This window comes from Amblyomma mixtum, chromosome 3 (assembly GCF_055824585.1).
Source record: "Amblyomma mixtum isolate Tamu chromosome 3, ASM5582458v1, whole genome shotgun sequence".
Classification (NCBI taxonomy): domain Eukaryota; kingdom Metazoa; phylum Arthropoda; class Arachnida; order Ixodida; family Ixodidae; genus Amblyomma; species Amblyomma mixtum.
Genome location: NC_143014.1, coordinates 131932355 through 131945357, shown reverse-complemented (window position 1 = coordinate 131945357; position 13003 = coordinate 131932355). Strand labels below are relative to the sequence as shown.

General features: G+C 49.4%; 1 protein-coding gene across 2 annotated transcripts in view; it reads right to left on the bottom strand.

Annotated features, from left to right (window-relative positions):
• LOC149351963 (hydroxyacyl-coenzyme A dehydrogenase, mitochondrial-like) overlaps positions 1 to 12779 on the bottom strand; it is a 31522-nt gene extending 18743 nt beyond the window's left edge. For both annotated transcript variants that reach the window (XR_016290669.1, XM_089581191.1), the window contains exons 1-3: positions 12602 to 12779; positions 12267 to 12395; positions 10138 to 10295 (exon numbers count right to left, since the gene is read on the bottom strand). Coding sequence is in view for 1 of the 2 variants with exons in the window: in XM_089581191.1 (XP_089437317.1) it covers positions 10138 to 10295; positions 12267 to 12395; positions 12602 to 12715 (401 nt within the window). In the remaining variant the exon portion in view is untranslated. The remainder of the gene's footprint in view (positions 1 to 10137; positions 10296 to 12266; positions 12396 to 12601) is intronic.
• Between the last annotated feature and the right edge of the window lie 224 nt (positions 12780 to 13003).

Below are 13003 nucleotides of genomic sequence, written 5' to 3'. Positions count from 1 at the left end.
GATCCTCTAAGTCATGTAGTGTTAAATTAAAGTGCGGATCGATATATAGTGAGCACACTGTGATGGTTTTATGGGCAACCAGAGTGGCTGCGACAGCTTCAAGTCTTGTTTTTAGTTTAAGCTCTCGAGCCGGGACGCCGCTTTTCACTACGATGGCTACGCCTCCCGATAGTCGGCTCGCCTGTTCCCGATCGCGGCGGAAAACAGTGTAATTCTTTAGAAAGTTATTTTTTTGGGGACCTAAATTTGTTTCTTGTAGACATAAGGCGACAGGAGCGTGTGCTCCTAGTATGTCTTTTATGTCACTGTAGTTGTTTAAAAGTCCTCTACAGTTCCATTGTATTATGAAAGCCATCTTAATTTTGTGTTTCTATAGGGTGGAAAGGTAGATCAAGTTGTTGTTGGCCCCGTGACTCGGGGCCTGTCTTTTTTTGATCGATCCAGAGAGCTCCGCCGACCGTCCGACGTGGACGGCGCGGGGCTGCCCGGGGCCGTGTCCATCGCCTCTGCGGAGGCGCTGGACGACCGTGCAGGAGGCACGGTCGCGTTCGAGTTTGACCTCGACCTGTGGGAAGAGGTCTTGAGGCCCGCCGACCCGGGGGTCTGCGCAGCCTGGATTGCAGTTGGCAGAGCAGCGTTAACTGCTCTGCCTTGGGGCGCGGATGGCACCGCCACAGGCTCACTGCGTGTGACCTGGACGGGTGCCGAAGCCTGGTGTGGTGCGCCGCACCCACGCACCACATCGGCGAAGTTTTGTTTTGTTGTGAAGGAGAATGAGTTGGTGAGTGCGAAACGCCTTCTCGCTTCTTGAAATGAAATGTTTTCCTTTGTCTTTATGGTGATTATCTCCTTTTCTTTTTTCCAGGACGGACACGCCCTGGAGTATGCTGCATGGTCTCCGTCACAGTTTGCGCAGTGCGGGGCTGCGTCACATTGATCAGAATGATCCTTTGAGGCGCACTTCGCGCACGTTTTCCGACCGCGGCAACTTTGCGAGCCGTGGCCGAACCTTTGGCAGTTGAAACATCGGCGAGGGTTGGGAATGTATGGTCTTACGTTAACTTTCAGATATCCTACTTCGACTGTGTCGGGCAGTGTGCTAGTGCTGAACGTCAGGATCATATGTTTTGTGTCTATATCCTTATTATCCTTCCGGATCTTGATTCTGTGAACGTCTATCACGTCTTGGTCACTCAGACCTTCGAGCATCTCTTTTTCTGTGATGTGGACAAAATCATTTTCGGATATCACGCCCCGGACGGTATTCAAAGATCGGTGTGAAGTCACGGAGACAGGAATATCTCCAACAGACACAATGTTTACGAGTTTTGAGTGCTGGATGTTGTCTCGCAGTTCGAGCAGTAAGTCACCGCTGGCCATTTTTGATACCTTGTAGCCAATGCCCAAGGCTTCTGTCAAACACTTTGATACTAGGAAGGGAGACAGGATTCTTGCTTGCTTATTTTCTACTTCACTATGGATGACATGGTATTTAGGAAAACTGTCGTGTCCAGTCGCTGTGTTGAATGCAGCGAAAGACGCACACGGTACTTTAAGACTTCGTTTATTTAAAGCCGATGAGGGTGCGACCAGCGTCGACCGAGGCAGGAGCCGAACTGGCCGCCCGAAGAAAGGAGGGAGCGGAGAAGCGTCCACGGGAGGGGGTGGCTTCCCAAAACAGGAGGAGGATGCGGGGGCGCACCATGGGGGGGCATCTGGCGACAGCGTGCGACGAAGGGCAAGTGGTCGTTAGGAGGAGGATGCGAGTGGTCGTTAGGAGGAGGGTGCGGGGGCGCACACACACAAAAGCAATAAGGGGACACAACACTTCCTTCCCCCTTAGAAAGTTGCCTGGTATCGTGCAGGGGGTCGGCGCTCACGCGTGGAGGCGCGCTGGCTTTGTGCGCTCGGGGGAGAAACACTTGTAGGCTGGCTGTTGTTCGCTGTGTCTCCTAGGTCTGTCCTGGGCGAAGTCTCTTCTTCCGGGAAGAGGTGCCAGGCTATGTGGGAAGATGGTGCACGTGTTCTCTCCGCTGGCGGACAGCTCTCAGACGGCGTCGTAAATCTACGCAGCTGGTTGAGATGTCGGCGTGCTACTGTGCCATGTATGTTGACGAGCCAAGAGCGCAGGCCTATGCGTCTGACAATTGTAGCTTCCTCCCAGCGTGGCTTTTTCAGAAACTGTCGGGCGAGGACGCGCTGCCCCTCATTAAGCGTGCCGCAGCGCGGAATTGCTTTTTCTACCCGGAACGTCTCTGCCTTTGGCTCGGGGAGGATGGCTGTGAGCTGGGTTCGCATTTCACGCTCGAACATCATTTTCGAGGGGGTCTCGCCTGTTGTGCTCTGAACCGTCGTGTGCTGCTTGAAGAGAAAGCGCGCAAGGCGGCGCTGCAGCGAGCCTGTCTGATCTCTTTCAAGGGCGCGTTTTAGCTCGGCTACGTAGCGCTCGGCTTGTCCGTTTGTCGCTGGGTGGTAGGGGGCCGATGTAACTGATGAGATCCCGTTGTCGCGATAAAACTTGAGGATCTCCGCAGACACAAACGGTGTTCCGTTGTCCGACACTACCTTGCGCGGCAGGCCGAACGTTGCAAATAGTGATCGGAGGTTGTCAATGACTGCTGCCGAAGTCGTCTGTCCCATTTGCCTTATCTCAAGCCACTTTGTGTAGGCATCTACGACCACAAGGAAAGTGCAGCCCTCAATTGGTCCTGCAAAATCAATGTGCAGTGTGTGCCATGGTGTGTCTGGCTTTTCCCATTCTGGGACAGGAGCTTTCGGCGGGGCGCTCCGGCTGCTCTGGCAAGGCTTGCATTCTCGCACCACTGTTTCGATGTCGTTGTCAATGCCAGGCCACCACATGTAGCTTCTGGCACACTTTTTCATTGCAACGATGCCCCGATGTCCGGCGTGGATGAGAGACATAGCTTGTGCGCGTAGTTCTCTCGGAATCACAACTCGGGACCCAAATATGATGCAGCCGCGATGGGTGCTCAACTCTGTAGCTCGCCTGCGGTAAGCGTCGAAGTTGTCCCCTTTGAGTTTATGCACGTTGCCTTGTTGAACAGCTGTGTAAACTAGCCGGAGAGCTGCGCACTTCTGCGTAGATGCTGCAACTGTGCCTGCTGTAAGCGGAGGTTCTGGCAGTGCTTCGAACATCAGAACGTCTCCTGGTGGAAATGGTTCGTCAACAGTTGCGTCTAGTGGCAGACGGCTTAGCGCATCGGCGTTTTGATGTTTACTCCCATTGCGGTAGACCAGAGCGTAGTCGTACGCTGAGAGTTTGATGCACCAACGTGTCATTCGCGGAGACAAAGTTGGTGGCATAGGCCTTTGTGGTCCCAGAATGCCCAATAGCGGTCGGTGATCGGTTATAAAGGTCACCTTCCGGCCGGCAATGTACTGGTGAAAATGTGTCGCCGCGTAGACGATGGCTAGCCCTTCTTTGTCAAGTTGCGCGTAGTTGCGTTCTGCTTGCGACAACGTACGTGAGGCGAAGGCGATGGGAGCTTCCCTTCCTTGCTCGTCAGTTTGCGATAGAACCGCGCCGACTCCGTACGGTGATGCGTCGCAAGCCAAAAGCAGAGGCTTCCTTTCGTCGTAGTGGCGGAGGACTGTACATCTTCGAATCAGGTCTTTCAGGGCATCGAATGACTGCTGATGGCGTGGCGACCATGTCCATGTCACATCTTTCCGAAGGAGTTGGTATAAGTCGTTGGCCACGGTAGCTCTTTGTTCCAAGAACCGGTCGTAGAACGTCAAGAGTCCGAGAAAAGCCTGTAGCTCCTGCTTGTTTGTTGGAGCTCGTGCTTCTGTGATCGCTCGCACTTTGTCCTCGGTAGGGTGAATGCCTTCCGCATCAATTCGGTGTCCCAGAAATTGCACCTCTGGCACCGCAAAACAGCACTTCGATTTGCTTATGCACAAATTAGCGTTTGCTAGCCTTTCGAGAACGAGCTCTAGGCGCACTGCATGCTCTTCAGTGGAAGTGCCACTGATGATGACATCGTCAAGGTAGACACAAACTCCTGGGATGCCCTGAAGCACTGTCTCCATGAATTTTTGAAATATGGCCGGGGCTGCAGCTACGCCAAAAGGCAGTCGCTTGACTTTGTACAAGCCTTTCAGTGTGTTAATTGCCAATAATTCAGCAGTTGACTCGCTCACCTTCAGCTGCTGATACGCCTGGGTGAGGTCCAATGTGCTGAAGACTCTTGCGCCACGTAGTACACTGAATACTTCTTCAGGTGTCGGTAGCGGGTAAGAGGACGCTTTAGTCGCAAGATTGACGGTGCTCCGGTAGTCTCCGCAGAGGCGTATGGTTCCGTTCTTCTTGCGAACTACGACAAGTGGTGTGGCCCATTCTGAATGCTGCGTCGGCTCGATGACACCTTGCTGCTCCAGTTTGTCCAACTCTTTTTCAACTGAATCTCGGAGAGCAAACGGCACCGGCCTGGCCTTCAGAAATTTGGGTTGCGCGTTGTCCAACAACTCCAGTGTGACCGGGGGCCCTTCGTTTCCTGGAATGTCTTCCGAGAATACTCTTTCGTATTTCTCTTGCAGTTGCTCAACCATGTTCTGGCTCGGCGTCTGGTGTATGCCGCATATCATCACGCCTAGTGGAGAAAACCAGTTTCTCCCTAGAAGGCTTGATCCTGTGCCCTTCACAACAAGCAGAGGTAGCGTATGGGTCTGGCCGTTGTAGTTAACCTGCACGTTGGCAGAGCCCAATAGTGGCAGATTCTGTCCTGACCACGTTCGCAGGTGCGTGTCGTCTTGTTGCAGGGCGGGTGCGTCAGATGGCCATGAAGTTCGGAACGTGTCCTCACTAATCAGAGTACAGGCTGCGCCGGAGTCCACCTCGAACTTAATCAGCTGGTGATGTACGCTTACTTCTGTAAAAATCTTCGGTCGCGTGCCGAGATTCATGGTGTTCAGGTCGTACAACACAGATGGTGTTGCTGATGTTGTTCCATGGCGATCAGATAGCGGCGTATTCTCTGAGGCGTTGACGCTGTGATTAGGCTGGGAAGGTGACTTTATCTTGGCAAGTCTCCGTTTCGTAATGCATGCTCTTTCGATATGCCCTCGCTTGTGGCAAAAATTACACGTGGCTGACTGGAATCGACATCCCTGGGGGTTGTGTTGGTCGTCACACCGCCAGCAGCGTTGTGCCTTTTTGACCGATTTTACAACAACAGAAGGCTTGCGCACCTGGTTGCTTGTCTGGTGTACCGGCTCGGTGTTCCGGCGAATCCCTCTCTGCTGGTGACCGGCGCTCTCCGCTCGAACGGCGATGTCGTAAGCTTTGCTGAATGTGAGGTCCTTCTCAGCGAACAGGCGCTGCTGCAGTGACTCGTCACTCAGTCCGCACACAAATCTGTCGCGTAACATCACGTCCAAGGGAAGCATGGTGGTGTTAGCAGAAGAAGCTGCGTCTCCCTCCTGCCCGGTAGCTGTTGTCGACAGCGTTCCAAAATTGCAGTCGGCAGCGAGCTTCTTGAGCGCGGCTACGTAGGCGCTCACAGTTTCTCCTCCCAGTTGATCTCGTCGTTGGAAGCGAGCCCGGCTGTAGACCTCGGATGGCCTTGGGTCGTAGTGCTTTTGCAGCGCTTTTACGATGTCGTCGTAAGACACTGCCGCTGGTGTGCTTGGCTGAATAAGGGCGCAGACAGTATCGTAGGTCTGCTCCCCGCACAGCGTCAGCAGGTTGGCCCTCTTCAAGGCTGGGTCTGTGATGTTGTTAGCTTCAAAGTAGAACTGAAGGCGTCCAACCCACGATGACCACGATGAGCCGTTGAACTCTGGTATCTGATTGGGAAACCCTCGCGTAGCCATGGCTTGTCAATAGCGTTGCGTAGCGCGGGTCGAATCCACTTTCTCGTCGACACTGTCGTGTCCGGTCGCTGTGTTGAATGCAGCGAAAGACGCACACGGTACTTTAAGACTTCGTTTATTTAAAGCCGATGAGGGTGCGACCAGCGTCGACCGAGGCAGGAGCCGAACTGGCCGCCCGAAGAAAGGAGGGAGCGGAGAAGCGTCCACGGGAGGGGGTGGCTTCCCAAAACAGGAGGAGGATGCGGGGGCGCACCATGGGGGGGCATCTGGCGACAGCGTGCGACGAAGGGCAAGTGGTCGTTAGGAGGAGGATGCGAGTGGTCGTTAGGAGGAGGATGCGAGTGGTCGTTAGGAGGAGGGTGCGGGGGCGCACACACACAAAAGCAATAAGGGGACACAACAAAAACTCACTTTTCTTTTTTGGAAAAAAACATCTGCTTCGTTCCGCCCTCTCTTGAGAGAGCGATCAAGTTTGGAAAGTGGGGGAGCCATAAAAAATTGATGTTTTTCGGTCATGGTGCCAGCCACCCACCATGGAGTCCAACAAGGGGACGCGACAGGAACTTGCGAGCAAGTCCTGCCCACGCCAGCTGTACACCTTAACTATAACCTAATATGACTCAACTCAGGGTAGTTGGTCACACACGGTTAACCCTCGCCGCCAGGAAAAAGAGGAACAAACGAAGAAGAGAGGAGGAGACAGGAGAGTTGTAAGAAAGAGATAGGAAAGTGAAAGATAGAGGGGAGGATAGGAAAAGGCGACTGCCGATTTCCCCCGGTCGGGTCAGGCCGGAGGTGCCGTCTACAGGAAGCTGGGGCCAAAGTGGTGTGTTGCCTCCGCCGAGGGGCCTTAAGGGTCCAAACGCTCGGCATCGGCTCAACCACCAGGATCCCCTTTTCCCCGGACACGGCGATGCCACGCACGGCTAAGCGCGGATGCTCGGGTCCGTGGTGACGCATTGTTCACCATCATCCCCCTGTGGGGATGTCCCTGCGGATGCTCGGGTTAACCCCGTGGTGTCGCCACTCACCAACGTCTGCATGCTGCAGACGCCTCCCTGCGGGGAGGAAGTGGATGTCAGTCTGGCTGTAATGGTGAGTGGCGGCAGGATGTCAATGCATTTCAGGTGCTGCAGCGAAACACCTAGCAGCACTGTTGCTCTTTGCCAATTATATGGAATGCGACAAAAGAAATCTTTAGCCACATTTTTAGTTGCACATCAGATGCCACAGTAAATAGGTAATCAAAAGCTGCTTAATTCACCCAGTGGACTTCAATAAATACAAACAATATTCCAAATGCTCTTTTCTGCACCATGAAGACAGTAGGTCTACTTAAAAAAGAAAATTAATGCACGCAACCACACAAGACACTGTAGTGTTCAGATGGTGGCCGCCACAGCCGCTGGTCGCCGATGGCAACAAAATACAGCTAGCTTGTTCGCAAAACACGGTGTTTTACATTCATCTCGAAGGGTAAAAGGAGCGACGTGCACTCACTCGCTGCACAATGCATGCTTAATAAGGGAGTAATTACTCATTGGCATCCACCCAAGCGCAGCCATACGGCTACAAAGGAAAGCTATACAGCTTTCTCAGAAACTTCGTAGTTAAAGAAAAATTCGTCCTGATCCGGGGTTTGAACCCGGGACCACCGCTACACCGGAGCAGTCGCTCTACCAACTGAGCTAACCGGGACGGCAAGCTTATGGTAGGGCGAGAGCGAATTGATCAATAACTCGAAGTGGGAACTGTGTTGGTCAAATGTTTAGGGGAATCCCCCAAGGTGGAGTACATTTGTAATAAGGGAGTAATTACTCATTGGCATCCACCCAAGCGCAGCCATACGGCTACAAAGGAAAGCTATACAGCTTTCTCAGAAACTTCGTAGTTAAAGAAAAATTCGTCCTGATCCGGGGTTCGAACCCGGGACCACCGCTACACCGGAGCAGTCGCTCTACCAACTGAGCTAACCGGGACGGCAAGCTTATGGTAGGGCGAGAGCGAATTGATCAATAACTCGAAGTGGGAAGAGTGTTGGTCTCCCTTATTACAAATTTACTCCACCTTGGGGGATTCCCCTAACCATTTGACCAACAATGCATGCTTGCTGCCATGCTGAACCAGCAAGATGCGATGACGACTTTCCATCTACATCGCTAAACGTAAGCTGCTGCTGTGATCGGACTATTGTGCAGCAGGTAACTGACAGTGTTTATTCCTTTTATGCAGGCACTGCAAGAACTGCAAATGCCTGCGGTTAGGCTTTTCATTTTTGTGCAGTGGATAAATAAAAGGATGAGCTAAAGAAAATTCTTGCTGTGTTTCTCTTCATGTACATATTAGGAGACTTCACAAAGTTTTCGAAGGTTCACTATGGTGCAAAGCATATGCATGCCCACTGACACCTGAAAACTGAACTTGCAAGCTAACTTGAGAGCTCAGCGCACAGCCACAGCCCCCCGGTTATTGAGAAACGTAAGCAACACCAAGAAACCACCTCTGGCATGTCAACCGCATTGGCATAGTGACACGACACTGGCAACTGGCCATCCACATGACACGCGGGTTCATGCTGCCAGGCACTGCACAGGTTCATGATGCAGGATGCTCTGACAGCTAACAGAGTTCTAGAATAGCAAATGCACATTTGCATACAATAAACACACCATTTTGCAGAACATTACGCTTTATGTCACATCACTCAATGTATGCACATACAACAGTAACTCTGGTGACAGTGACAAGCAAGAGGCTCCGCTTCAGAGCACACCGCCATGTTGGCTATTCATCTTGTTGGGGTCCCTGAGCATCTGCTGTGGGCGCGTACGCTATGTCTGTGATGTCACCAACCACTTGGTTTCCTCAACAGTTTTCACTGCATTCAAGACACCACATCCTCTCCCGATATTTCAACCAATCAGGTGGGGCCGAAAATGATGGTTTCGAAAATGACGAAGAACGGAACACAGGCCCTCGTTGGCCCTGAGCAACCCGGGTAAAGTGAGCAATGAGACTTTTTGCAGAAGCTCGAGATCTGCACATACTTGTAACACATTATACCCCCATCTACCTGCACCTGCTTCCTTTGTCCAATTCTTTCTCGTTTTCATTACTCCCCCAATCTCTTTCATATTTCTTTGTTTCCTGACATCTACATATCTCGTTTTTCCTTCTGCAGTGCAATAACAGGAAGAGACAAGTTACAAGCAATGAGTTCTTCCTCTCCTTTCTCCTCAAGAAGCACCAGCCAATCACCTTGGTCTGTGATTTTCTTGCTTTAACTGACAGTTAAGTCAGATGATGTAATTTTGGTGTTGAAATTCTGGCTGAACCAAAAAACACAATCAAATGTTTAAGCTGATTGCAGCACCTAGTTATGCAATGGATTGCCACAATCACTTGCATTGCTTCGTACTGCTTTCTGGAATGCCTGGAAAGGCATGTTTGAAAATGAACAGTTGGCGGCTGTGCTTTGCAGGGTATACGTCACAACAACAGCTGTCAGGGGCACCCGATGTGGTATCCAAAGAAGTGTCATGTGAAACCCTTACATCTTGTGGTTAATTTTTTTCAGGTAAATTTTTAATGCCTCCACTCATTTCAAGAAAAAAGTCATGGGCATTTGCAGAGCCCACAAAATGTGTGACAGCACATAATCACTAAACATAAGATATATATCATAGCAATACTGCAAGAACGCATTGCAACTGTCACTGTCGTGCACAATTCAATTTCCGCAAATGCCAAATGACTTTTAAAAAATGACTAGCAGTCTTTCTTGACAGCTTTTTGCCAACGGGCATTGAGCGCCTTAAAGCTGAGGGTAGTACTCACGAATTAAATTTCTGGGCAACAAATCTGCTTCATTAAAGGTGCACTAAAGAGAGAACTCGTCTGTTTACTGAGGGAACTCGATATAAACGTTTCGAGCATTCTTAGACACTCCGAATTATTGTCCTGTGTGGCCAATTTCCCTAATTTAAATCGGATTAAACATCCCGGCTTCCACCTTTTTTTTTAACTCACCACTGAAGGTAGGAGGAGTCAACTAATGCGAGGAGTGCCTGAAAAGCTTTAGTTGCTAGTGTAATGAGGTGCCAAACCTGTGTGGCCCAAGAGCCCACAAGACAAATGCAGCTGCAGAACAGTGGCATAAATTGGGCACATTACTCATGTGAAGCAGGAAACTGTCTCAGAGAGAGAGAGAGAAGAAAAGAAAAGAATGGTCAAGCCACTATTTTGGATCATTCAATGATGCAGCACTGTATTCCAATAGGATTATGGTGAAACAATACTTACGGGCCTGCAACTTTGTCAAGTGCCGCAAAAAGCTTCTTCTTTACATCAATGTTCTCAACTATAGCCTCCACAACAAGGTCAGTATTCTTGACAGCCTCCTCTGCAGAGGTATTCACTGCTATGCCAGCCAGTGTTTTTTGCACAAACTCTTCACCCGCCTAGAAGCACACGAAAAGATGCACCATACAGATGGCAATGTTCAATAACAACAACAAAAAAATAATGTTTTACCACAAGCAAGCAATGGAACACATAGCTGCACAAAGCAGCGGATATAGGTACAGTCATGGACAAGCCAACTTAAAACAACAAAGCAGCAACGAAAAACTACTGGCGATGCCGTGCAGCCAAGAGAACACAAATCAAGCATGCGTTGTGTGGTGTTTTAAGGCGCATAAGCAACTAAGGCTATCATGTGCCAACGCGAGGTTAGATGCAACCGCTTTGTGGGAGAGACCTAAAACATTTTTAAAAAATGTCATAACTTGTTTAGGAGGAAGTCAACAATGGCACAAAAGTGTTGCCTGTAGTTCCTCTGGATGCAATGATCCTGCAGTGACAAAGCTCGTGTAGGCATATTTGTGAAACCAAGTGACAGCAACAAAACATACTAAAAAATTATTCCGATCATAAAATCTTCTCCTAGTTCGTGTACAAAAAGCAAACAGTATGTAAGCTGCAAGCAACAAATACACCAATATTCATGCAGGACATAATCAAGCATGTGATAATCATGGTGCCATGCAGAATGACACGACTGCAGCAGCTACACTGCACTATGGTGCAGAAATGTGGCACGACACCTGTGACTTGCACCAGTGTAACAACATAAACACAGCTGCAACAGGTGCAGTGCTTACTATTATTGCTACTATCCAACTAAGAAACATGGGGGCAAAGAGTCATGGAAAAGATAATGGACACAATGCCTGAAAAGAAGGAAGAGAAACAGTATGCAAAAAAAGAGCATAGAGGCAAGCAAGGAGGAGAGAAAATATATATTGGCATTACTTTAATGACACAGAGATTGAAACACATGTATCTAGGCAACACTTGCCCTGCAAAACAGAGAGGATCAAACAAGAAAGCAAGGCAGCAGGGGTCAAGCGCTACAGTGTCGAAGCATAATGGGTATGTATATGAATAGCCTGCAAGTTCACATGTATATTAGTAGCAAAAGTTTACGGGATGCATGTAAAAAAATTTATTGCAGCACTGCCTCACAACCCAGTCACCTATTATTGTTACCAGTGGATGGAGCATGCACATCCCCTCACACCTTCAGACACTTCAGGTGACTGCCTGAAGTGACTATGCAGAAAAAAATCCTTTTCGGCACACTCGTATCCCTCAAACTTTTGCTGCCAATAAGACATGTCTGTATAACTCAGGAAGCCAACATACACTACTGTAACAAAGCTTAACACAACCATTTTTGCCTCATCACATGGCTGTGGACATTGCTTCTCCTTGTGAACAGAATACCAGTTTCAAATTGCAATGGGTATAAAAGTGCAATGGGCATAAAAAAATAATTATACTAAAATAATGTTAAACACATTATGTTACGAAAACCATCAAAATTTCACACCTCATGAAGGTGACGCAAGAGGTGCGCAGTTCTCATACACAGCCTTTGTCAAATGTATTGAGTCCGAAAGGTTTGCTTCTGGGCCACACTCTGTGGCTCATTAAGCACTGCCAGTATTTCGAATCACTTGAAAGGTGAGAGGAACTCTCATCCACACCTGTTTGAAAGACAAGAATTCAATGGAAGCTAAAAGATCTCAGCTACATGGCTTAAAGGAAACCCTCTGGGCACTTTACTTGTGACAAAGGTTGTGCATTGTAGCTTTATTGCCAATTACATTGTCATCTAAGCTAAATGCCACACAAAATCCATGAAGCATCAACCTTTTAAAGCCTTTCGTCGGAGGCAAAACGCAAAAGGCACGTCCGTGTGATGTGATGTGTGTAAAGACCCGCAGGTGGTCTGTATTAATCCGGAGCCCACCATTACGGCATCTCTAAGGCTGAGTAGATGTGTTGGTTCAGTACGTTAAATCTCACAATTCCCAGTTCGAAGTTATTTGTAAAGCCCCCCTACAAACACGGCTATGTACTCGTACCTTCTTGTCATCGACAAACTTCTTTTTTGCGACTCGTTTCAGACTTTCTTCGATGCGAACCTTGGACTTGTCGAGGACTTCTTTCGATACGTCAACAAGGACAACCTGGTGACCGGTTTGGGAGGCGACCTAGGTAAAATAAGGCAAAACCCATTGCAGACAACTTAGCTCATTAAGAGCCCGTATAACGCTAACTTCTAATCATCGAAAAGGTGCGTGACAGGCATGGCCAGAAGCAGAACGACAATGTCCCTCAAGTCAATGTAACGCCCGCCCAAGGGTCAAAGTACAACAGGCAATGAACACCGGAGGAAACACCAAATTTTACGAGTTACCTGCGCGATCCCGGCTCCCATAGACCCGCCTCCGACGACAACCACATGTTTGATTGCCGTTCGGACAACAGAAGACGAAGAAAAGGCACGAAAAGACAGGTAGGTCGCCAGCATGATCCGTGGACCAAACCGCGTGCTTCGCGTTGAAGGCAGCCAGCAGCCAGACAGGCCAAACCATAGCTGCGAAACTTATCGTACATCCACAACGCAAAAATCTGAACAAAAAATAACTGAATAAAAACAAGTTTGCAGATTGTAGCGCCATCTGCAGGAGTTAAAAATGCTCATTACATCGCGATGCAAAGAATGAAGTGAGCAAAGCAATGGCTAACAGCAGCTAACAGTGAAACTTATACCGCGTGTTCCATATTTATCTGTCCCTGTTACGAAAAATTCCGCTGC